Raw genomic sequence first — 24,278 nt, forward strand, 5'->3', positions numbered from 1 at the left:
ACTTCCTCAGATGGGTCCTGGGTTTAGATGCTCTGAATAATGCCTTCAGGTTGTATATATGATACAGTGGACACTATGGTAATTGATTAAACCAACATGCCTTAAACCACCCTTAAAATATTAAGATTTATTAATATCATAATATAATATCCTTCAGTTAAAAAAATAATTAAAAATAAGAAATATGTAACATTAGAATAAATCCAGAAACTTCTTTTGCAACAATGGCTTCCTACATCCTACCATCCCTGTAAGGATGTCCTTGTTGTATATATAAAAAGGTATATCCGTATGCTTTGTTAAAGTGGCATTGTGGGTAAGTCCCAGGTAGAGTATCTGAAACTAAAATACAAGTAGAAGAAATGGCTGCACAGTAGAAAGCATTAAAAAAGAGAAATGGAGAATGGAGCTATTTTTAGTCTAGAATACCTATGAGAGGGCAATGCCTTTGAATAGAAAACCCCCCATAATCTTATAATCCGGTGAACCTCACAGGGAAACACTAGCTTGGCATTTTAGATTCAATTCTTGGTGGTCCAGCTGTATCTAAGGTCCATCCATGATAGAGTATAAAGTCTTCAAGGAGGTTTTGGAAGAGAGGAGTGCAGAATGGCAGACGGAAGGAGAAGAAGGCTTTGCTAAATCCAGTTGACTGGGAGCTCACACTGGTGAGCCATTCCGATCCAGTGGAGAAGTGCACAAAGATGACTTTTTGCTTTACAGTGCACATGCTGTCTATTGTAGGTGTCCCTATGTGGAAACCTGTTTATGGAACAGTTTGCAGTATTGCATGCAATTCTTTTAAAAACAAACAGCTTTTGGTTCTATAAACTTTCCTCCTTTTGTTTGTAAACCACAAGAACCAGGTGTTTTTCCAGTGAGTGGAATAAAGCCTGGCTCTGGGCTGTAAAGGAACGTGGGTGTTCTTGTATTGAGGGTTTCAGGGCAAGTGTCTTTCCCCGTGCCAGGATGGAAACAGGAACCAGGTAGGACTGTTCCATCAAAACAAATTAAGAGGGTAGAAAGAATGTTATGACTGTGATTGTTTCTCTACAACATTGTATGTCTCTGGAACAAGTTTTTGTTTTTGTTTTTTTAAACACATCAGTGGTTTTAGTGCCTTTAGCAATGGAAGTGTGGCCACTTTGCCTGATGATAAAAGGCAAAATGGTCCATTTGTGGTATTTTAGGAAGTTTGATAATCCCTCAGTTGCCTATCTAAAATTCACAGGAGTTTCAGGCACCTGGGTGGCTCAGTTGGTTGAGCATCTGACTCAGTTTCCGCTCAGGTCATGATCTCGTGGGTCATAGGATTGATTGAGGCCGCGACCCCCCCTCCCCCCAGTATTGGGCTCAGCACTCAGCAGGGAGGCTGGTTGAAGATTTTCTCCCTCTGCCCCCCCGCCCAAACTCGTTCACTCTCTCTCTCTCTCAGATAAAATAAATAAATCTTAAAAATAAAATAAAAGTCACAAGTTTTAAGGCAGGGACTTAGAATAGGGATATGAAAGGTAAAGGGGTTTTGGAGATAAGGTCTGGGGCACCTTAAGTGTGTTTCTGAACCTGTTCGTCCTTCTGAGCTGTTGTTTCTTTCTGTGTGGTGCCCACTAAAATCTCAGTGGCTCTAAATCAGACAAGACTAAAAGGGGATGATATTTCTCAAAAAATGTACTGGGTTGCTAGTAGTATCTATTTCTTGGAAATTAATGCTTCCTATCTTTTTTAAAGCAATTACTGATACATTAGGAATCTTTTTTGTTTAGCAGTTCCAAATTTGAAAAGCTTCTGGCTTGTTATTTAATTCTAAATATACTCGTCTCTTATCTGTATAATTTAGCTAAAGGCTTTCAGTGTTCTGGTTGGTTACTGACAATTAAACTGGATATACTAATCCTTTTCAGTGTGAACCTTAGCTGAGTAAAAACGACCAAACCTCAAACTTACCCGCCATGATTATATAATTTGCCTTTCTGTTAAGCACTTCCTTCCCCTAGGTTGATTTCAGAACTATGCTGCAGAATTGTATATCATTTTTTTCTTTTGTCAGAGTTGGTACTATTTAACCAATAACTGCAAAGTTTAGTACCTCAAACCTTCATACACACTTTATTTTCTCATGAGAAACATGTATTATCCAATGCCATCCCCATCCACATATTTATATATGTTTCTTCTGATTGAGACAGGGGGGTTACTTCATGACAGTAGGGAATAATTTTTTTAATCTACATATCTGTACTTTCCAAACCATCTAACGTTGAGGCTACCAGTTGTTATAATGATTAAAAGGATTTATTTGATAATGCTTTGATGCTGACCTGCATTGGATTCTCAACAAGAGATCATTAGTGAAACATAAGAGGATTTAATAAGTCTACTCTGAGATTGCCTGAGCCCGATTGTATGAACACAATACAATTAGTAGAGCATTGCAATATTGGGAATGACTTGAGTAAATAGTGTCCAGCCTATACAGTGAGAATTATGATCACAGACACATAGACCTTTGACTTTTGAGTGGCATACTTTCTTTTACAGCATGTTGATTTCAGTGTGGGAAGGGAGTGTCTTAATCTCTGCTCGGTCTCTGACCATGATGGCCAATTTTATGTCAGTTTAGTGAGTCTACAACACCCGGTTATTTGGTCAAACACTAGTCTAAATATTTCTGTGAAGGTATTTTATAGATATGATTAACATTTACAGTCAGTTGACTTTAAGAAGATTACCCTTTATAATATTGGGGGCCTGATCCAACCCATTGAAGGCCTTTAGAGCAAAAACTGAGGTTTCCCAGAGAAGAAGGAATTCTGCCTAAGTTTCCAGCCTGCTGGCCTGCCTGCCTTACAAATTTTGGACTTGCCATCCTCTACAGTCACAGCTGCCATTATTCCTTAAAATAAGTCTTTAAAAAAAAAATAGGTCCCTTTATATGATTTATATATTCTTCTCCAGAGAAATAATAGTATGTAGTATCAATAGTGGTCCAGTAGTATTTTGGGTTCTGTGTCTCTGGAGAACCCTGACTGGACACATTGACCCTCAGAACAAAAATCAGAGTTCCCCCCGCCCCAGGATTATGTAACACATTTAAATTACTTTTTAAGAGAAACTTTTAAATTAACTTTGAAGGTACAAACAGGATATTAAACTTCTTAATATATCTTAAGTGATGTCAGTTTGAATTTCAGGGTGTTTTAGGAGAAAGAATTGGAAAGAGTAGCAAAGCCACAAAAGATGGGATTGGGGAAAAGTCTCAGTACATCCTGAAATGAATGTTGAACCCCTGGCTCTGGACTGGGCCAATTCTTTACTGGCCTGAAGACTTAGGACCGTCACTCTCCTTAAAATGCCCATAAAGTAATAAACGGAATTGCTTTACTCTTCTTTAATATTGCTCTTCTCTCACAGACCTTTAGATCTCCTCTCTTAAGTTACAGAGTCATAGTGATCCATCCACAGTAAATTGTGTCATTGAGGGAAAACTCGTTTATCTTCTTCATTTTTATCCACATCTTCCCTAGAATTTTTCATATGGTCGATTTCTATTAAATTGCCGGTAGGTGAGAGTGAGGGCAGTCTGCAAGCTGCAGGTGTAGCAATCCTGAGTGTGGTCCTTTTGTAACCAGAACACTGAGTGAAGCTTCCATTGTTTGCGCATTTTAGCTTTAAGTCGAAAACCTCCGGGGGGCATCAGTTGAATGAGTAAAACAATACAACTGTAGAGCTGCCTACAAAAAACCCGAAGCTCTGTGAAGTGTAAATAAGGGCAGGGAGACAGTGACTGCAGGGGGAGGGGCCTTCTGAAGCTCCCTCGGGCTTTTTCTTTCAGCCAGAGTGTTTCCCCCCTGGGCATCTAACTGCACCTTCTGTTCTCTTCGGGTCGTGGGAGTCATGGGATCAGAAGAGACTCTAGAGGGCACCTGGGTGGCTCAGTTGGTTAAGCGACTGCCTTCGGCTCAGGTCATGATCCTGGAGTCCCGGAATCGAGTCCCGCATCGGGCTCCCTGCTCAGCAGGGAGTCTGCTTCTCCCTCTGACCCTCCCCCCTCTCATATGCTCGCTCTCTCATTCTCTCTCTTTCAAATAAATAAATAAATAAACCTTAAAAAAAAAAAAAAGAAGAGACTCTAGAGAACTAAAAATCCAACCTGGACACAATGCATTAATTCAGCACCCTCATCCCAGATCCGTGTTTGTGCATGGCCGTCTTCAGTGATGGAAGGCACAGGTTGTTACCTTCTGGTAACTTCCAGTCACCGGTCCGAGTTCTGTCTTCCAGCACTACACTAAAAGTAGAAACCCCTCCACATGTTAACCTTGAATTCAGTTACCTTATTTCTCCAGATCTTGCCCTATTTTCTCCAGAGAAAACGTACCTTCTTTCCAATGATCCTCCTGTGTTATAGCCTAGAATCTTGACAACTCCTGGGTTGCTCTCTTCTGAGTGTGTCCTAATTTATCATCCCATTGAAATATCTAGTTCAGACAGTGTGATCAAAGGACGAGAAAATAGAGAAGGTTCTTCCCCTTACTCAGCGTGCCGGACATGTGCTGATATGGCCTGTGATGCTGTTAAGACTTTCACTGCCTCATCACACTGATCGTGTGTCTTGAGCTTGCTGTTCCCGGACCCTCCTTCTTTGCAGCTACTGAAGCTTGGCTGGGTTTTCATTCTGTACCTGAGCAGCTGGACTTAACTAGAAGAGGTGTTCATATTTATTGCTACTAAGTGTTTTTTTAGCGATAGCCCATTATTTTGATCTGTTGATGATTTTGGACCTGATTCTGGCCATCTCTCTGTTTTAATATATAAAGCCCTCGTTCTCCTTTAGTCTTTAATAAAAACACCACTTTTCCTTCCCGTTGTGCACTTGTCCACACTCATCTGAGCTTTCTCAGGAACTCTTTATCCATGCTCATCCCCCTGAAATATGTCTTCCACGCTGCTAGGGCAAGCCTGTTTAAAAAACAAGCATGAGTGGTTTTGCATTTTCCTGTCTTTGCCTTCTCTTACCACAGTCACCATGTGAGACACTTTTCTCCACCTGGACAAAGTACTTAGGGAGCTGGTTTTTCCTAAGTCTCACTCCTCCCCTTCAACCCCTCTTCCACCAGACTGGCTAGTCTGGATCGCACATTTCATCATCAACACTCCTGAATGCCCCCCTCCGCCTTTGTTACATGGGAGAACATTGTATGATTTGCCTGCTGCCTCCCCTCTGATGTCATTCCCCCAAACCCCTCCCCTTGCACCTTTGACATGATTTCACCCCTCCTAAAGCAAGACAGGGGGCCACAGTTTCTCAGTTTCCTTACCTTTCTAATGGTGTGGCTCAAAAAATAAAACTAAACCCATAACTGCTCACAGACCAATGATGGGTTAGTAACTTGGAGAAACACAGCCCTGGGGCGCCTGGGTGGCTCATTCGGTTAAGCGTCTGCCTTCGGCTCAGGTCATGATCCCGGGCTCCTGGGATCGAGCCCCGCATCGGGCTCCCCAAGCAGGGAGTCTGCTTCTCCCTCTGTCTGCTTGTGCTCTCTTACTCTCTCTCTCTCTCTCTCTCTCTCTCTCAAATAAATAAATAAATCTTAAAAAAAGAGAGAGAGAGAAACACAGTCCTGGCTATCTGTCTGATTCTTCTGTTGAACCCAGCAATTGATTTGTCTCCCTTTGAATCTGTAAAATTGGATTTATAACCTCCCAAGGATGTCACTGTTAGAGGAGAGGATGTGTGCCCCTCTTTAACTTGTGTCCAGGAATTCAGAAGCTCATGCAATGTACGTTAGGTATCATCAGTGGGAATAATGAACAGGAGGCCCAAGGGCATTCTAACCTATGTTCCTAGGTTCAGGTTTAATGTGGCATTTTATAATATTAGCAACTTAGCTAGTGATCCCTAATGTCTAGGGAAGTTTTAAAAGAAAGCTTGGTATCCACACCTTATGTTCAGATAAGTGAATCCTCGGGGTTTAAAATTTATTGCTGGTGGAGCAGACATGGGAAAATGGACTCTGCCGGCGCTGCAAAGTGCTCACCACACAGAGATTTATGGAAATGTTATAAAAGGCACGGCAGGGACCTCGGACCTCTCGGTTGCTGGCACGCCACTGCTGGGGTAGTATTTACTGTTTTTCTTATTGCCTGTTAACAAAAGGTGGTAAAATAAAGATCAAAGTGAACCTGCCTTTCTATTTTCCTTTCAAAGGGTTGGTCTGTCTTTGTGCAGTATTTCTTTGTCCAGCAGCTTTTTGGAAGTTCTGTAGAATGCTGCAAGATGGCAGGATGTTATGTCTTTATTGCCAAAGCAGCCATGAGGAAGTATCCTCATTCTAGGAAACTGTAAGGGAGTCCTCTCACTTCAAGAATGGGGATGGCAGAGAACCAGCTGGGACCCTTTGTTCCCAGGGGTTGTTTGATTCCACAGTCAACCTGTAACCATTTGAAGGTTTTCTTTTCTTTTTAATATTGCTTTAAAATGTGGATTTCCAAAACTCCTACTAGAAGTAAATTGCAGCTTACCTTGGAGGAGGGGTGGTTAATGCATTAAATATTTAAAAGATTACTGAAGTCCAGTAGTTTTGAAGAATTAATCATCTCCTACATATTAATCATAATGCAGAAATAGGAAAAGGCAGTTTGGCACTTCTGGGCCCTGCTGAAAAGTAACTAACTTACATGTGTATAGAACTGTAATTTACTGGTGACTGGCCATTCAATCCAGCAGTAGTAATTTCTGTTTTCAGCTACAGTCCTTGATAAGTACCAGTCAGGCTCTTTTCCGTTTCAAGGATGTTTTTGTAAAGCTCACTAGGCTTTTAGAAGGGAAAATCTAGGTATGTGTCTCACTGCTTAAACAGATTGCTCTTTGCAGGAGGCTAGTCTTAAATTCATTTGTGGACTGTATGCTATTTTCCAGTCTTACGGACATAAAAACAGACATAAAATAAAAGCTTAGGAAGGATACATGTGAGTAGAAGCCTGAAGCGTATGTGTGTATACTTGCGCCTACATGTGTTTAGTCTCCTAGAGCATTGTGACAGATAGGTCGAAATCACAAGATGACTTCCCCTACCGATGAGTTAGTTTGACTGTTTCATATTAACCTGCCTCACAGTTGGAAGCAGGCCAGAGGTGCCCGGCAGCCATGGTAGAAGGACACATGTAAATTCATTGCGTACTAAGGGACTAGGGCTGGGGGTGGGAATTGGTGGGGACAGCAGTTGCTCAACAGCCTAGTGGGCTGTTTCATTCGTAGTGGACGGGTGGTATCATTTCCACTTACAGTTGTCCCTATATTTTATGATTATACTGCGAACATTTTTCTCTCTATAAAGCCAGTTTAGTTGTAAAATCTACTCTTTCGCACTAGGTAATGTCTCATTTCTTCCAACTTTGTACAAAGTCTCCATTAAAAATCATTTATTATTTTAAGAATTGAAACAGTTGCAAAACCTCATTGACTCTTGGAAGTCTACATACCCCAGTTCCCATGGAGACTGTGCCTGCGAGTGACGTTCAAGGACACACGTGCCACATCAAATTGAAAACACTTCTTAGTGCTGGGGAAGAGCTCAGGAATTCAGAGTAGGATTCCTTTTACTTTAAGGTCTTGCCATCCCCCTTCCACATCTGCTTTTGTTTTGGGTCTGAGTATAAAAGGGAGAAGACTGGAGGCCCATGCCTCTGCAGGGGTTCAGCCCCAGTATTCCTGAGAATAAAACACCATAAAGACTGGGTTTGACTATTTAGGAAACTAATCTCAAATGTATTTATGTCTTACATGTGTACTTCATGGATAGGAAAAAAACTCCTTTATTATGATTATTTGATCTTGGGCTGTTTGCTTCTCTGTGACTGGTCCCAGCTGTGACTGGGACACAGCTAGTCGCTGTTGCAGTCAGGATTTACAAAGCAGCAGGACAAAAGCATCTTAGCCTCGGAGCAGATGGGCCATGGTTTAATCCTGACTCAGTGACTTAACTAGCGGGGGGACTTTAACCTCTGTTTTTAGGTTTAGCCTCTGTTTCCTGATCTGTCAGGTGATGACTCTTCTCCCTGTGCTGTCATGACTGACACAGGTAACCCATCTGGCGCACCTCGCACAGCATCTGACCAAGTTGGAGATGTTCCCAGATAATGGAATTCTTGACCCCACCCCTGCCTCATCAGTTGTAGGCCGGTGGTGACTTTTGGTCTCCTTTGATTAGGCTTTCATTTCCCCACTAAATGGTCTAAGCATAATTTTCAAAACAGCCATTTTGGTGACTTTCACATTTTGATACAAATCAAAATTCTCCATGAGACCTCTCACGCTAGAGCATAAAGAATGCCATCTTTGTCATTTGAGGGATATTCCAGTGCAGTTAACAGAAGAGAACTAGGGATTGGCTGGGTGTGGTAGAGGTGGGCTCAGTTACAGGCCTCTGTGTCCCAGAGGGGCTGTCCTGTGATCTCCGTTCCACAGACCTCAAGGATGGCTCCTTTGTGACATCTCATCTGGACAAGTTAAAGACTGTGAAGCTTTTGCTTTGCTGCTGCATTTCTCCTATAAAAGCTTTAAAGCCATCCAGGCCATCCTTGAAAATAAAGGAATGTACATCTTCTGCAGAAGTCATTTGAATTTCAGCTTTCACTTTGCTTTTTAAAAGCCACTCTTAGAAAGGTGTTTCATTGTCCTCCTAGGATACTTCATAAAATATTAATCCTCTCAATTTTTCATCTGGAAGATGAAGGAAGAGATCTCTTTTGCCTTAGCTTTACCTCTTTCAGGATTACTTTTGTTAAATTTCATGGAGATGGTCAGAAGCTATTAGTTTTATTTGGGTAAGGAACATTTCTAAATGAAATCTGTCATTTGAGACATAGCTTTTCATTTTTTCTGCCAAAAGGTAGTTTCAGCTGTGTGTGAGTGTGTTGCCATTGTAAGTACTAACCTGATTCTCTGGAAGGTAGAAGAAACAAACTAGATTTGAAAAGATTTTCATAAATATGTATATTATAATGGACTCTGTTTATTGATCATCTGATTAAAGAAATAGGAAATAACAAATCATCTTCAATTCAGAAATAGAATTACCAAATGGAATCACCAAGTAGAATTATGGAAGTATATGGTATCCACTGTTTATTTCTTAAACAACAAGATCTTGCGTGTTCCAGGCATGGATCTTTTCTTTCCTTCCTTCTCCACATCTTGCCATCTCTGTAGAAGCTGGAGAGAAGGATCTAGGATTCTGAACTGTGTAGGCCAAATAGTTGTCATAAGGAAAAGCACTGGACTAGGGAGAAGGAGATCTAAATGTCCACTCGAAACTTACTGCCAGTTAACATTTGACATGGCCAAGGAATTTTACCTCTTGGGCCTCGGTTTTCCTTGAAAAACGCTGATGTAGATGCTTTCTCAGACCTGCTCAGCTCTTCAACCCCATTTACTTCTATTCCAAATACCTATCACACAGATGACCATGATTTTAAGTAAACTTAATATCTGAAATTTCCTGCATTTCCCCAGTCTACACATCTAACGCATGTTAACCTTAATTAAATTACCCCAGCCTTCAAGGGAAAGACTTCTGTAGTTTTGGTGTTTTTGCTTTTGTTTCCCCGGAGTAGATTTGCTAAGCATCTAGTACATCTCCAGCAGTGGCCTGGGCAATATTAGTAGATAAAAAAATAGAACTTTTCTTTGATAGAGTTGATAGTTGAGCTGGAAACACATTAAATATGAAGCAAAAATGGGCTACTTAGAACAGATATATTATAAAAAGTAAAAGCAGGGAGGCATCTGGCTGGCTCAGTTGGAAGAACATGCGACTCTTGATCTTGGGGTCATGAGTTCAAGCCCCGTGTTGGGGATAGAGATTACTTAAAAAAAAAAAAAATGATTCTTATACATATCACCTGCTTTTACTTTTTGTAAGTACTTCTTACTGCTACCACTATGCTCATTTAATCCTTTCTCCAATCCTCTAAGGTAAATGATGTCACCTCAGTTTTATAGCAAAAACTAAGGCACCAAGGAAAGCTAAGTGAATTGTCAGCAGTTACTCTTCAATTCAAAGGATTTAGAGAGGGTACTGGTCATGGAATCTTTGGGGTCCCCTCTTGGGTAGGTGGGTTAAGTATTGACGAGAAAAGTAGGAGAGCGGTCTGGGGTGAGAGAGTGGCTTTGGGCTTTCTAAGCAGACTTGATTTTGATTAAGAGGCCAAAACAAAAACAACAAAGATTATTTTCTTAATTTGGAAGTTAGCATTTGCCAGTGTCGCTTACTGTAAATTTATTTTTTGTTTCACATACAGCATAAATTTCAGGCAGCCTAGAAGTGGAGAGTCTTAAGTGAGAAAGCTCATTTCAGGAGAAAACAATAATCACATGATTGTATGCTTTGGAGAAAACAATCCAAAAAAGAGCTAAAAGTGGGTCAAGTGTTGAGGATTGCTCAGCACCGCGGGTAGTGACTGGCCCAGAGCAGTGGGAATTGCAGGAGGAGTTGCCTGGATGTGGTGAAGCCGATTTTTTTTTTCTCCCCTCGATGGATTGTAGTTTCTCTGCTTTCAACTTGACTTGCAGAAGGGGTATTCCAAACTGTCGTCTTTGGGAGAATAGGCCCGGTTCTCCCCCTGCCTGCTCTCCGGTGCACGGCAGTGCCAGTCTTCATGCCAGGTGGGCCCCCCGCCCCATGTTTACACAGACTCTGGGGGTGCAGGGACGTCTGGAAGGCTGGGCTGTGTCACCGAGTGCGGAGTGAGCCGTGGGGGTCCAGCGATGCCTTCCTTCCTTCATCCAGGGACTCGCAAACAGTGTCCCGATTGAAAACCCCAAAGCTCCCCCAAAGAAGAAAAAGCCTTTTTGCCTTGAGCCCCTGTCCCCGTCCCGGGGAGTGCCCTGCCGCCTGTGCAGTTAGAGCTGTCTGTCCTCCCGCGCTGCCGCCGGGGTAGAGAGGAAAGGAAGAAGGAGCTGCGCCGCGCGCTGGCCGCCTCCCGCCGGCCAGGGTCCCTGGGCTCCAGCCCTCCGCGGTGAGTTCCCAGCCCGGAGCCCGCAGCCGCCGGCGCTGCCGGGCGGACGCCGAGCCGCGCCCACGCCTCCTGGAGCAGGACAGGGCAGGGTTGTCAGGGCAACTGTTAGCAGAGGCTATCGCGGTGTCCCCTCTGTGCCGTGTGCGGAATAGCTTACTGTGCGGCGGCCGGGGAGAAGACTGGGGAGAGGCGCACCCGCGGGAAGAGCTGCGATCTGACTGAACAGGTTAGGCGGTGGAAGGAGGCAGCTGACCCCGCGTGCCTTTCCTGGGGCTTTTCCGGAAGGAGAGTGCGCGCGCGCGCGCGCGTGTGTGTGTGTGTGTGTGTGTGTGTGTGTGTGTAGAGCGTGTGTGCAAGCAGCGAGCTCCAGCCAGCCACATGCCTGGGGGGAGTAAGTGGGAGGGGGCGTGGAGGGGAGGTGGGGGGGGTTGCTGCTAGGTGAGGGGGAACTGCAGGGCCTCAGTTGCCAAGTGGCTGGTAGTATCTGTCAGCTGTTTGCACACTGTTTACCCATAGGGGATCTATTACAAGTGCTCAAATGAACCGGCCGCTTAGAAACTAGCAGCTTCCTGGGAGCTGCAATTACATAAGCATATATTTTTAATATAATAATAATTAAAAAACAAGTAGCCGCGGTATGCCTGGATCTGCTACAGCTATCCGACAAGAGAGACTGAAGAAGACCAGTGCAAGGCCAATTGCCCTTGGTTTATTCACCATTAACGAGGAAGATGAACAGCAAAAGAATGGAAATTCCAGAAGACCAAAAGGTATGCATTAGTTCTGCCCTTTGGTTGGAACCGGAACCAGCCCCTATTTCCCACACTGTCTGTAGCACATTTACAAACTGTGTGCACGCCGCGTGGAGTGCTTGTGACCTCCTAGCACAGTTTGCTGGTGCTGTTTACACATTCTGTAGAGCTGTGGATGCATGAAATGGGGAACAGATTTTGCAGATTTGGTAGGTTTCAGATCAGCTGCCTTTCTGACCCAAGCTACTTTCTTGGCCTAGAGATCTTTAATTTTCACAATGCTCACTTGAACAGTTGCCAATGACACTGTCCTCACCCGGGGGAAGAAATAGGAGTTATCCAGGTTTAAATGAACATCTCCCCACCTTGCTTAGGTGCATCGGTGATTTCTGTTGAATATGGAGAGTTTCTCCTTGGAAGGGGATGAGTTAAAGTGATGGAAGAGTGCAGCCTTTCCAAGGGCAGAGGGTCAAGATGTTACTTCCTTTTCTATTCTGAAATACTGAGATCTTGAAGGAGGAGGTAAATAAACATTGAGCATGCTATAGGGGGCAAAGCTAGGGAACAGGGAGGGGGGACCATGAGGCTTTATAACTTCTGATGGTAACTACTACTGAACATCCCTATGGAGGTTGGATTATGCTGGGTGCAGAAAGGAGAGGTCTGATTCTTGTGCATTTCTTTCATAATGATGAAATGGAGTAGCAGCTTGCCTGGCTTCTCAAATCCCTGTGTACTGCATCTTGTTAGCATTGTCTCATAGCCGCCCCCCCCCCCGGACTATAATTGTCAGGGATGGCAACATCATGCCTTTTTGAAGAAGGGCTTTAGGCTTGCATTTTAAGTTTTTTCTTGGAACCCCCTTCCCCAAAATATATAAGGTACTCATCACTTAAGCTGATAGATTACCAGTTTTGTTATTTCCATGTGGTGATTAAATTTTAGCTTGCATTCAAATTGTTCTGTCATGGAGATACCAAATTTTCTTCTGTGTGGTACAGAGCAATAGCATGGTAAAGTAGCAGGCAAATATTTAAACACTGATAGAGTAAGTGTTTGACTAGAATCCAGTGTCTGAAAATGACTGGCTTTCTTTTTCTTGGTTCTTGAGTGAATCTTAGTTTGCTTTTCTTAAATATAATTGAAACTGTCTACTTGAAATCCAGAAGTATATTTTTACTTCACTTTTAAAATACCATATACAGAGAATTTCTAATAAGTAGAATCTAAGTAACGTAGTTGACTTTAATTTCACTATCAGACATAGCTTATATCTTAGAATCAAATGACTTCAGGAATTTACCGATGCCATGGATGGAAGCTGTTGTAGGTGACTGGTATTTTGTTTTTGTTTTGTTTTGTTTTGTTTTGCGCAGGAATTAGACAGTTGAACCAGAGTGTGCTCTTGATGAAAACCTAGTACTTTAAATTGTTAGTAGCAAATCATTTGGCCTCTTAGGAGGCGGTAACTTTCTAAATTAATGTAGATCTGTTGAATTGTGCCCACTGTGTATTTTTGGAAATGTTCTTCATTTGCAGCACTTTTTCCCTTGGGCATCTTGGAGCAGTAATTTAGGATAGCTGTCCATTTTATTCTGAGTAGTTTTCTTGAATTCCTCTCTTTTGTGTTTTGTTTGTTTTCATTTGCCTTTAGCATTTTATTTAAAGGGAAGAGGGTAGGGGAAGTAGGTGCTTCTAAAAATCTATTTGTTTTTGGCAATTCATGCAACTTCTTGGGTAAGAGAGACTTAAGGAGGTTCTGATCCCCTACCATTTTTAGTTAAAGAGCCACACATGGCTGGTGGTTACCTTCTTAGACAACACAGTTCTAGTCTGTAGAGCTGTGATCTGAATTTTTGTCCTCTCTGTGTTGTCCAACCTTACTTGCTTCCCGGTGCCAGATATAGTCAGGTCCTGAAATGAATGTGATTATTAAGAAGGGCCTGATGGAGCAGACAGCCCCTTCCCTGCAAGGGAGCATAGTAACCTGGCTTTATAGACAATTTCAGTTGCCCTCTTCCACCTAAATGTTACTGCCTGCTCTGCATATTACACTTACTACTCACTGGTTGCCAGTATCATCTTTTGCTCTGTATAATGGACTTTTGTTTTCTATATTATTTCCAAGGCATCATATCAAGATGACATACGGATTATCTTTTATGTGTTATTATTAAGATAAACAATCAGAAACTTTGTTTTCTTTTTTGCCTGCTCTGTGGTCGAATCAGCCAACTGTGTCCAGACCTGGTTTTCATGCATAGTATCTTTATTCTGTCATTACCAAGAATACAGAAGTTTGCTCTCTGAATTCAATAAGGTAAATGCTCCTGTCCCGGATTATCCTGGGTAATGACAAGTTGCATCTTTCCAAATACTCTACTCTTGGGTAACCATCCTAATGAACTCTGTAGGAATGAACATATCGATTGCTGTCTAGACTCCCAGTGGTGGCTTCAAAATTATCCTGGTAGGGTGAGACAGTAGTTCGGTTAGCTGGTAGATTAGCTCGGTTCTTGAAGGTAAAATTTCTGTCCCTTGGAATCGGTAGGGATGTAAATGTTTTACGTGCCTTGCTATTATTGACGAATAACGTTCAGACAGTCACTGGGAGTGAGCTGGGCTTCTGCTCTTATACCTCTAGAACCCAAGTCTCGGTGTAATGCTGACCTGAGGACTGCTGCAGGAAAGCTTATTTAGGTACTGCAGTGACTAAATGCCCTTGCTTAGGTTTCAAGGCAAACCTACCTTATGGTGAGTTTTGCTGAGCACAGTGTCATTAATAAGTAAAAAGACCTTTTCTCCCTAAACCAACACTTGTTTAAATGCTCATTCTGTACAGATTACTTTGCTGGGGCATTGTGGAGGTGGTGCAAAGGTAATTGACATGGTTTCTGCTCTCAGAGGTGTTTACCTGTTTAGTGAAGGAAGACTGCTATGTACTAATAATGCAAGAATATAAACTGACATGGGGGAAGGGCTGAGAGTATAATGAAAGTATCTCTACCTACCTCCGTGCCCTTCGCTGGACTGTAAGCTTCTCAAGGGCCAAGACAACTCTTCTGTATATGAAATTGCAGAGTGCATGGAACATTATTGAATGGAGATAAACTCAACATCTAAAAATAATTTGCACAGGCTCTGAAAGTCTTACTAACATAAGAATACTAAGAAATGTTGGTCATGTTAGGCTTGTCCTTCCAAGGTAACTATTTTGATGTTTGGTTGTATCTGATAGGTTAATCCTATTACTCTCTACCACATTGCCTTTACCTAAGAGTACATCAGGGATTCTACCCTGTTTTGTTGTTTTCCATTATATTATTCATCATTTTCATTGGTGGAAAAATGAAGGCCTATGTTTACAAGGTAGTATTAACTGCCTGCTTTTTTAATATCTAGGTTAATGCTTCTGCCCATTTTGTTAGCAAATTGCAAATTGGATTGTAAAGAAATAAAATTTCTCCTTGAAATCAGGACACAATAGTCCTGGGAAGCTGTGCTCTCCTTCTCCCTTTTCCCCTCCCCCTGCCTTTTTGTTAAAATGTGTTTTTATGGAGCCTGCAGTAATTTCTTTTCTTTTGGCTTATCCACTCTAAAGGTAGAATTTCTGCCAGTTAAGGTTTCCAAATGAAATGTGATCTACCACTTACCATTTATATTCCTATTGGATTGGTGATGATCTAGCAATTGTAATGTCCTCTTTGTAAGTCATGAGTCTTTTTTTTTTCCCCCCAAAAAGGAGTGTTATGTCAAGAAGTGCGAATGTCATTCTGGAATCATTCTCCCTCCTTTTCTTCTTTTCCTCTTTTGTTCTATAAGACTTGGACTGTTGTCTGTTCCCGGTGTCTTTATTTGTGCCGTTTCAGGACTAGGAAAAACTTTTAGCAGTAGAATTTTCCAGCTAGTGAGGCAAAAGTATAGTTCAGAACAGTAATAGCAAAGATTCCCTATTACAAGGAGGAAATCTTAAAGTCAAATTGATTGGCATAAATTTTATTTGCTGAAGAGACCTGAAATATAATGTTTCATTCAAAGCATTTATATAAAAATCACAACAGGGGAGGTCAGGAACAAGGACCACAACCTCTGATGCACGGCTTGCACTCGCTGGAATACCTGCTGAGGGAGTAGAACTGTCCCCCAGGCGTTCTGTGGTACAGTAGAAATGACCACAGGTATCACTATACAAGGGGGACGTGATTTGACCTCGACATAACCAAAATTTTTTATACAGTGAGGTGCTATATGCATTGGAATTTGCTTGCTTTATAAAACTAAAACGTTTCAAAATTATGTGCGTGTTTCAAGAGCTATAATCAGTAGAGCTAAAATAGCTGACTGCTCTAACCATCGGAGCCAAACACATGTATTTGGTGAAAATCTCCCGGTTGATAAATCTTACATACTGTTTCTTAGAAGGTAGACTTGAGTATCGTTTTCCACTAACATCAGCATATCTCAAGGGGCAATTTTAAATTCAGTTCGTTGTTACTGAAAAATTATCAGGTCATTTGCAGGTACATTAACCGTGTTTTGAGCAGAAACTGATACCTTCACATCAACAAAGGAAATTTCGAGAGAATTCATCTTAATTCTCAGTTTTTAGCATTTAGAAGAACCCATTTATGTTGGGCCCTCTCTGTATTGGGTTTATGTTCTAGATTTGTCAACTTCAAAATCATACCTCATTATACCTCAGACCTGGATACAAAGACCCAAAGTCTACCACAGGTGGACATAAGACATTGTGTTTGAAGTGTTTACCAGGGCACTGATGAATATTTTCGACTATAAAATGCAAGTTCCATTTTCTTAAGGCTTTCTGCCCAGTGATGATTATTAGAGAATTTTAATAGATTCCATCCAGATTCCAGAGAATGGAGCTTAGGCATATTGACCAAAGACAATTATGTTCACAGTTTCAGGCCTAATAAAGTAGTAGCAAGCTATTCTGTGGATTCAGTGGAACCAGTCATCCTAAAACCATCATTGGGAACAACAGTATGAAGTTTGGTGTGGTGCCTCCTCATAGGGTCACTTACAGGGTCAAGCATCAAGTGCGTTTGTTGAGGGGTAACTTGGGAGTCCAGGTGGAAGGTTGGAATCTCTGTGGACCCCTTTTGAAACCCTTCTGAAACAATGTAGCACAAAATCTAAGTACAAATGCAAAGTCAAGACTGTAGTTATTGCCTCTGAGTCCGCGTAGAGAACTGTAGATATTCAGAACCTGCTACTATCAGGACTCTCAGTCTATATGGTGGGAAAAGTTTAACCAGATGGACTATTACTGGCTATATCCAACTTTACGAAGGTTATTAGAAATTCAGAATAACTGTGGAGTGAGAGACTGTGTGATGTGATAGAAAAATTGCTACATGTGGAAGTAGGCAAGTTACAGTTCTTAACCTTTCCAAGCTTTGGGTTCTGAGCTATAAAATGAAATTAATCATACCATGCTCACAGGTGGAGATGAGAATTAGAGATATAAGCATTTAGCATGCTGTGGAAAATATTTGGGGCTCGTTAAATGGTATTTATAAAAAGTGGGATATTTGACTAAAATGGCAAATTTTCTGGTAATTCCTACTAACATACTCTTCGTCTGTTCCAGTACATGTCTATTACAGAAAGTTTCCCTAGTCTAATCTCCTGCCTTTTACCTTAACTAGCTTGTGAGTGAAAATTTCCAGGAGGGCTGCCACTTTTCTTAGGCCTTTTTAGTCTCTTGTCCACAGTGGGTATATGTGGCTGGATCCTTGTCCTGTGTTTATTCATGCGGATCAGATGTTAGATGTCAGGTAGATTACTCATTGCAGTACTCTGTAATTGTGTCCTGTGAAGTGAAGGAAATAAATTACCATTATGTCAGATCACCTCACTTGTTATTTCAAATACCATTAAGGGAGTGTACCTTTTATTCCTTGGGATTAATGGAAAACTTCTGGTCTGCCTTCATCAGGGAACAATAGCCATGATCCTCTGCCATCTTGGAAACCGATCAAAAGGAATTTTGATACTCAAAATTTATACTTCTGGAGTTTTTTGTTTTGTTTTTACCTTCGTGTGTGTGGGGGGGGTGGGTGTGCATGCACACGTGTGTGTGGATTGCTTGATGGAAATGTCCTAGGCTTGTGGGCGGGTTTCTGCTAGACACAGGTTATAGGCACTTACATTTGGGGCTACCACCTTTATGTGGGCCGTTTTTCTTCTCATGCTATTTTCAGCACCAAGATTTCTTGTTCTAAGTTTGGTCAGTTTCTATCTTGTCTCTCAATACTTTTGTTTCTCTGTGGTCTTGTTTCGTTCATGAGTCTGTCAGCAGTTAAGTGCTGGGAACATTTGGCGCAAGCACTGTATTGGATGTTACATACTGCTCTTATTAAACATATATGCTAGTGGGTCTTTGTATCCTGAGGTTGAGCTCTTCCCTCTACCTGGTGTGTACTGTAGCTGGTTCTCCTCCCTCTGCTTTGCTATACCTGGTCACCTTCTACTTCTCCTTCAGTTTAAATGTCCTTTCCTCAAGAGTGTCCCTAGATCAGGCTGGGTCCCATGTTCTAGGCTTTCCTAGGATCGTGTACTTGTCCTTTGTTACTCCAGCCAGATTGTAGATTGTGTTTGCTGAGTAGTGTTAAAAATCTCTCCAACTTGACTAAATTCTGAGAGGGCAGTGAGTGTGACTATTAGATTCACACTGTGTCACTAGCACCTAATACAGGGCCTCGTGCATAGTTGAGGCTCCCTAAATATTTATTACACAATGACTGATGAGAGATGACACACTGACACTGTCAGCCAGAGAAAATGAGGAAGCACAGCAGGCGAGGCTGTCTGTCCAAGCCTTGGAACATTCCAAGGTCCAGGACCATGTTCTGAATCCGGCAAAGGCCTCAAGATACCAGGTCAATCAACGCCCTTCCGGGCGATAGGACAGTGACTTTTGTATTACAGACCTTTGCCCCATAGCCCTCATGCACAGAGGACTGGTAGTTAGTTTTCTGTTAGGACCTTATGTCTGGGAGAGTATGCAGACTCTACAGTGACTGTCTTGGACGAAATTCCAGTGCCAGAGCATTCCAGAAGCAGCTTCTACCATCATCTTTCCTTGAACTACTGGAGCTCATCTCATTATTAAATATCCATTTTAAGTTTGTGGTGTATACGCATTACAGTATTTACCTCCCTTTGGACAACTAAAATTCACTATTATGACTATAAAGTAGAAGTTCTAAGTTGGGGGAAATTACGTGAGAAACTAATCCTCTGTGACTTACCAACTCAGAGCTCTGTGACAAGGAGCATCTCCCACCGCCACCAGCACCTCTGTGGGTTGGGGAAGAGCTGCTGCAAAAGGCGGTCCAGTGCGTTCCTGGTCATGTTCCCTCTGGACCCCCACCCACCCCAGCCACGCTGAGAATTTTCCTTTTACGTCTCTCTTTTATAATACCATCTCTGCATCAGCCTTTTTTCTTTTTTCTCCAAGGCCCAGAAAAACAGGTTCTTTGTAGGTAGACAGTTCCTGGCACAGACCTTTCCATCAGCAATATGTAAAGATGCAAAGTGGCAACCTCAGTGTTAGGATTCCAAACCTCAGCACACTGGGTTTTTACCCTAGGCTCACTTCGGGAATCATGTTTTCTTTTTGTGAGTCTCTTACCTCTGAGTCTTCTGTGACACTGCAGTAGTAAATCGTTTCCCTAATCCTTACATAGGGTTTGGTATGCTCTAGCTTCCCCCTTACCCATCTAGTAGTTTAGAGTCTTATACTAATGTTCGCCTGAGTCATGAATGGAACTCCAAACTGACCACTTGGATCAACACTTCCAGTCATCAGTCAACTTGACATTTTCTCACAATCTAAGTGACTTCAAAATCCTCTCCACTGACACAAGTTGCAGTGACCTTGACGTTTATTCTGATGCTACGTGACCTTCACTTCGATTCCGTTTAGGTAGTGTAGGTCTGTGTTGGGACTTACTAGCACTCCACCTACAATCCCATGAACTCCCCTGGGCACCTACAGACTTCAGACTCAGCAAACACTGATTTTTTTTGTGTCTGTACTGTGCTAGACAACATGATAGATCTCACCAGCTATGTGAGCTCAACCTCCCTCCTGCACCATGGACTCACACCTTCCGAACCCTTCATCCTCTGCATGACCCCTATGCTCCTGAACCCTCTGTTCTGTTATTAGTACCCTTCCAGCTCACTTGTCCTCTTTTCAAGCCTGGAACTCATGGGTAACCATCTCAACAATGCCCTTGGATCAGTGCCAGGTCCTTTGCAGTCTCGGAGTATCCCCACATAGCCTCCTCTTCTTTAGGGCTGCTGAGTGTTACTGCAAGTGTGCTTGGATCTGTTCTTCTTTCTTTTCTTTCCTTTTCTTTTCTTTTTTCTTTTCTTTTCTTTCTTTCTTTCTTTTCTTTTCTTTCTTTCTTTCTTTCTTTTTTCTTTTCTTTCTTTTCTTTTCTTTCTTTCTTCCTTTCTTCCTTTCTTCCTTTCTTCCTTTCTTCCTTTCTTCCTTTCTTCCTTTCTTCCTTTCTTCTTTCCTTTCTTTCCTTTTTTTCCTTTCTTTCTTCTTTCAGATTTTATTTATCTGAGAGAGAGTGAGAGAAAGCACAAGCAGGGGGAGTGGCAGAGGGAGAGGGAGAAGCGGGCTCCCCACTGAGCTGGGATCATGACCTGAGCCAAAGGCAGGCTCTTAACCAACTGAGCCAGCCGTCTGTTCCACTTTCTTGCTCTCTCCCCATCAGATGAGCCCTTCTGCTGATGGCCAGTTGTTTGAGTCAAATCACATGGTAGCTGATGTTTACCCTGTGTCTCATCCCCTCCACCTCACTCTTAATATCTAACTTTTCTGCCACTTTGCTGTGAACATGAGGATGTATTAAGTTAGCATTATTCTCATTAAACCTCTACAGTGCAAGAGAGGAATGAGGAACTTCTGTTTTCATTTGATGTGAAGAAGGAAGAAGGTAACATTTAAAAGGACCATTGGCCACCGACACTGGATTTAACTAAATCCCGAGTGTCAGGGGATGATTATGGTTATGTGGCCAGTGACATGCTTTTTGGTGACACATCATAGATAAAAGAAAAGCAAATGGAATGCTCCAAGCCCCATCTGAGAATGTTTTGTGGATCATTACTACTACCTTCGGTGCTTCATGAGGGGGGTTAATATAATTACCTACCTGTATTATTCAGGAGAACAGGGTTAAAGAATGAGTCCACACTACTTCAGGTGACAAGTTAAAAAGCAAAACTTCAATTCAGGACTTTTGGTGTTTCTTGAATTCCTTTCTTCCAACAGCACTGTCACAGCCATTCGAATGGAGGCCTCCTTCGTCATTGCCAGTGTCCTAGATTTGATTCCCCCCACCCCAAGATTAATGACTCTTTAATAACTAGGTAACAGCAAATTTTTCGGCTGAATGTGTAGCTATTTATGTTGTCCTCTAGCCTATTTTATCTTAAAACTTTACTGCACCATTTTAGTGTGAAAGTTAAACAAAGGAAAGCAGAAAAAAGAAAACCATCCTGGGTTGTGATTGGTGGTTCATCCTGGATGAGCCTGTAGCGCTTAGCATGATCTGCTTCCTCCCCTGTGGCCCTGAAATGTCGAGTTCATTCTTCTAAGATCTTGACTGAAGGAGAGCAGGCATCACTGAATGAAGCCTCAGCAAGCACACTGGATCCTGCATTACTTAGGACAATTAGGGCGGTAGAATGTATTGGTACCAAAATTCCGAATATACTGACTGAGAAAAATAAGTTTCCTTTTCCTGATGCAGATGAAGACCTCCTTCTCAGAATCACAGTGATGCTTTAAGACTTCTAATGACATGACAGGTCTTTGTGTAGTCCCTGGGGGAGACCAAATTTTCTGGCCAGTAAAATGAGCAAGGCAGGTTTGAATGTCGTAGAAGTATCTCTGAAATTTAAAATTGGGGATTGTATGTTAGATTGAGGTTGTTCTCATCTGCACAGGGTTGTGGTCTCTTGGGAGACAGTATGTGGAGGGATTAATAACTTGGACTCCAGGAGGTGGCAAAGCTGACACCAGCCCTATGCTTCAGGCATGGTGCTTGATATTTCTTTCAGTGCCCACTTGCTTCATCTATAACCAGGGATGATAGCAACACCTATCTCGTAGGGCTAAGGATTAGGTGGGATGATACATAAAGTATGTTTCTAACTGTGCCCGGCACTAATAAACTAAGTGTAAGTGGTCCCGAATGCTATTTGGAAAGTTTTCGTAATTCGATAGCTTAATTGTTGTTCTAAAAGCCCAGCATTGCTGCTAAGACTTCTAAATTTTAGGAAAGTTGCACTTGCTCTATGAGAATTCAATAATTAAAGACTATTTTCCTTCTATTTCTCTCTTTTTTTTTAAGATTTTATTTATTTGGTAGAGAAAGCATGTGAGAGAGAGCATGGGGGGGCAGAGGGAGAAGCAGGGGAGGGGGAGGGGCACCCCTACTTCTTTTTTAATTTGAAAATAATCTCAGATATGTAGTGACTGTATAACTATAGAAAATAATTCTAATAAACTCATTTTCCTAGACAATTGCTTTCATAGTAGTATTGCGAGCCACCTTTATATTGGGCACACAAAAATAAAGACACTAAAGTGTGTTTGAAATGTATCATTGTGAATTGTGTAGGACTGTTGAATCACAGACCTGTACCTCTGAAACAAATAATACATTATATGTTAAAAAAAAAAAAAGAAGATAGTAGGAAGGGAAAAATGAAGGGGGGGAAATCGGAGGGGGAGACGAACCATGACAGACTATGGACTCTGAGAAACAAACTGAAGGTTCTAGAGGGGAGGAGGGTGGGGGGGGTGGGTTAGCCTGGTGATGGGTATTAAAGAGGGCACGTATTGAATGGAGCACTGGGTGTTATACGCAAACAATAGATCATGGAACACTACATCAGAAACTAATGATGTACTGTATGGTGATTAACATAACATAATAAAAAAAAGAAATGTATCATTGTGTTTTTAAGTCAATATCCAGGAAGCTACTACTTCATGGCTTGATAACCCAGTTCCTTTTCACCTTGCACATTGTCGTAAGGTTGTATAATTTTCTCAGTCCACTATTTTTTTCAATTATTTTGGCTTTTATTTTTTTTATTTTAAAGATTTATTTATTTATTTATTTATTTGACAGAGAGACAGAACAAGTAGGCAGAGGGGCAGGCAGAAGGAAAGGGAGAAGCAGACTTTCTGCCGAGCAGGGAGCCCGATGCGGGGCTCGATCCCAGGACGCAGGGATCATGACCCCAGCCAAAGGCAGACGCCTAACCGACTGAGCCTCCCAGGCGCCCCTATTTTGTCTTTTAAAATAAGGCTATATATGGTGATGGGTATTAAAGAGGGCACATTCTGCGTGGAGCACTGGGTGTTATGCACAAACAATGAATCATGGAACACTACATCAAAAACTAATGATGTAATATATGGTGATTAACATAACAATAAAAAATTTAAAAGTAAAAAAAATCACACATTCACTTAAAAAAATAAAATAAGGCTATAATTTATAATATTTTGAAAGTTGTTATTTTAAGAAAAAAGGTTTAGAAAACAGCTAATATAATAAATCCCTGTATGTGGAACGCCTGGGTGGCTCAGTCTGTTGAGCGTCCACCTTTATCCCAGGTCATGATCCCAGGGTCCTGGGGTCGAGTCCCGCATTGGGCTCCCTGCTCCATGGGAAGCCTGCTGCTCCCTCTGCCTCTGCTGCTCTCCCTGCTTGTGCTCTTTCTCTGTCTCTCTGACAAAGAAATAAAATCTTAAAAAAATAAAAATTAAAAAAATACCCATATGCCTGGAACCTAGACCAAAATTTTATATTAAAATACATAATATTTTGGGGAATATAAATACAAAATATGGCTGACGTCATAGTTTCCTATGTATCCTTCCATCCCTTCCCATCCCCCCTGGTCCTCAGGGAGATGACACGTACTCTTCCTGTTTCTTTACTTTTATTACATGGAGATATCTTTAAATAATTTGTATGTTTAAATTCATATAAATTATGTCATATTAATATATCAATCTGCCAGTTTGTACTTTTCCTCTCAAGTTTTGAAATACCAATCCAAAGTGATCACTGTAGTTTGTTTTAACTGCTGCGTAGAATGTTATAATAAGAGGACTTTACCACAGTTTGATTCTTCAGTGTGACTTTCCCAGTAGATGGGAACATATTTTCCAATGGATGGACAGAGAAGTTGATTAGTTTTTTTGTTTGTTTAGTCCTGTTGCTACTACAGATTGTGCTGTAATAACCATTTGTACACCCCTTCTTGGACATATATGCAAGATTCTCTAGTATATTGCCAGAAGTGGTGTGTGCATTCTCACATGCCACGTTGCTTTTCCAAAATCGTTTTATCCGCATAGGCCCACCTACAGTGTATGAAGGTCCACATTTCCCCATATTCTCACTTAGACTGGATTTAGTAAGACACTTTGATTTT

The 24,278-nt window shown here is 41.8% G+C and overlaps 1 protein-coding gene across 2 annotated transcripts in view; it reads left to right on the forward strand.

The window, feature by feature from the left end:
* MAP7 (microtubule associated protein 7) overlaps positions 1-24,278 on the forward strand; it is a 169,125-nt gene that overhangs the window by 10,854 nt on the left and 133,993 nt on the right. The window contains exon 1 of one of the 2 annotated variants that reach the window (XM_028121462.2): positions 11,657-11,789. The exons of the other annotated variant lie outside the window; for it this stretch is intronic. Within the exon in view, the coding sequence (XP_027977263.1) occupies positions 11,657-11,789 (133 nt within the window). Of the gene's footprint in view, positions 1-11,656; positions 11,790-24,278 lie in introns of those variants that run through there. 2 annotated transcript variants of the gene reach the window in all.

Source organism: Eumetopias jubatus, unplaced genomic scaffold, assembly GCF_037043125.1.
Source record: "Eumetopias jubatus isolate StellerSeaLion01/CBP00866 unplaced genomic scaffold, mEumJub1_p1.0 scaffold_6, whole genome shotgun sequence".
In the NCBI taxonomy this organism is placed as follows: domain Eukaryota; kingdom Metazoa; phylum Chordata; class Mammalia; order Carnivora; family Otariidae; genus Eumetopias; species Eumetopias jubatus.